The sequence below is a fragment of the Bison bison genome, unplaced genomic scaffold, assembly GCF_000754665.1.
Source record: "Bison bison bison isolate TAMUID 2011002044 unplaced genomic scaffold, Bison_UMD1.0 scf7180017864312, whole genome shotgun sequence".
Lineage (NCBI taxonomy): Eukaryota > Metazoa > Chordata > Mammalia > Artiodactyla > Bovidae > Bison > Bison bison.
Genome location: NW_011494884.1, coordinates 2,237,138 through 2,238,924, shown reverse-complemented (window position 1 = coordinate 2,238,924; position 1,787 = coordinate 2,237,138). Strand labels below are relative to the sequence as shown.

The window sequence follows — 1,787 nt, the reverse complement described above, 5'->3', positions numbered from 1 at the left end:
CCCCTCCTCGCACCCCCTGATCCACGGATCTGCAGGGATGGGGGTCTGAAATCCCCTTCTGGTGGGTGTGTGTGGCCCAGCTGGGGCTCACCAGAGTTCCACCCACCCCATCCCAGTCCGGTTCTCACCCATGAGGTGCCACTCTGGACGTTTTAGCCCTTTGGCCCTGAGGCTGGGAGCAAGGGGGGCATGACCTCCACCCTGATGTGGGGCTGGGAGGGCAGCTGAGCTTGAGCACATCAGGTGCCCAGGTCCCCCCAACCTCACTGCTGCACCTGGCTGCCCTTACTGCACTTGCAGCCCGCCCTCTTGACCCTGATGTCCCTGCGGGGGGCTGCAGTTCCCTGGGCTCCTGACCCTCTGTGGTGACAGTGATGGTTGTAGGATGTGAGCAGGCCCTGGGGTGCTCCCCGGCACCCTTCCTGGGGCCTGTGACAAATGTCCCCCTCATCTTCTAGGTCACCCCCTCCCTCACTGTCCTCTCAGGCTCTGCCCAACACCTAGCTTGCAGCAATGCCCAGACCTGGACGGAAGGGCTGGCCAGGGAGCCTTCCCCTGCTCCTGTCTGCATGGCTGGCCCATGACTCCTCCAGAACCAAGTCCCGGACTCTGCTGCTCCCGTTAATGCAGGCTCCCTCCTGCCCTGCCCTGGCCTAGCTCTGCTGCCCGTGGGGTGAGGAGGGGGGACACACAACCTCAGCCCCCATCCTCCAGCTCAAGGGCTCCCCGCAGGTCTACCTCCCAGACCTGGCACCCTCTGTGGTTCGGCAGCCCCCTCCAGCACTGCCCTGACCTGGCAACCTCTGTGGTTCAGCAGCCCCCCTCCAGCACTGCCCTGACCTGGCACCCTCTGTGGTTCAGCAGCCCCCCTCCAGCACTGCCCTGACCTGGCACCCTCTGTGGTTCAGCAGCCCCCCTCCAGCACTGCCCTGACCTGGCACCCTCTGTGGTTCAGCAGCCCCCCTCCAGCACTGCCCTGACCTGGCACCCTCTGTGGTTCAGCAGCCCCCCTCCAGCACTGCCCTGACCTGGCACCCTCTGTGGTTCAGCAGCTCCCCTCCAGCACTGCCCTGACCTGGCACCCTCTGTGGTTCAGCAGCCCCCTCCAGCACTGCCCTGACCTGGCACCCTCTGTGGTTCAGCAGCCCCCCTCCAGCACTGCCCTGACCTGGCACCCTCTGTGGTTCGGCAGCCCCCCTCCAGCACTGCCCTGCAGGTCTGAGCTACCTCTAGACCTACCATGGTCCAGAAGCCCACCATCCCTGCCAGGGCCTTGGTGGAAGTAACCCTTATCCCGGATGGTACCTGCCCAGATCATGCCCCAGCAAGAGTCTTCTGTGGCAACAAGGTGGAGAGTATGTGGACTCGGGGGTTCCCCTCCCCTGGTCTTTCCTACCCCAAAGACGCAGTCTTCGCGTCCTCCCACAGAAGATTTCAGTTTGCCCCCTTGGGTTCAGGAGAGGTGGCTTGGGGCTGCAGGTGCTGGGTGGGGGCCAAAGTTGGGGCGGCAGGGAGCTGGCAGAACGGATAAGTGGAGGGGCCCCAACTCACCGGTCCCGCTCCTCCTTGCCCTTGTCCAGCTCTCGGTTGTGGTTGGTCAGGGCTGAGACCCGCTCGGCATCTAAAGGCTTGGGCCACGGGGGTGGCGTGGGGAAGGAGGGTGGCGCTCGGTGCAGCCGGTTCCAGGCCTCGTGGGGGCTGGGCAAGCCATGCAGTGTGGGGCCCTCCTTGGGGGCAAAGATGCTGCCGCCGCCAGGAGCTGGAGAAGGGGTTGGCAGGCGAGGGGG

At 65.2% G+C, this 1,787-nt stretch overlaps 1 protein-coding gene across 1 annotated transcript in view; it reads right to left on the bottom strand.

Moving 5' to 3' along the window:
• Nucleotides 1-1,468: 1,468 nt before the first annotated feature.
• FBRSL1 (fibrosin-like 1) overlaps nt 1,469-1,787 on the bottom strand; it is a 97,959-nt gene continuing 97,640 nt past the window's right edge. The window contains exon 21 of the mRNA XM_010852525.1: nt 1,469-1,759. Coding sequence (XP_010850827.1) covers nt 1,548-1,759 — 212 coding nt within the window. The 3' untranslated portion in view covers nt 1,469-1,547. The remainder of the gene's footprint in view (nt 1,760-1,787) is intronic.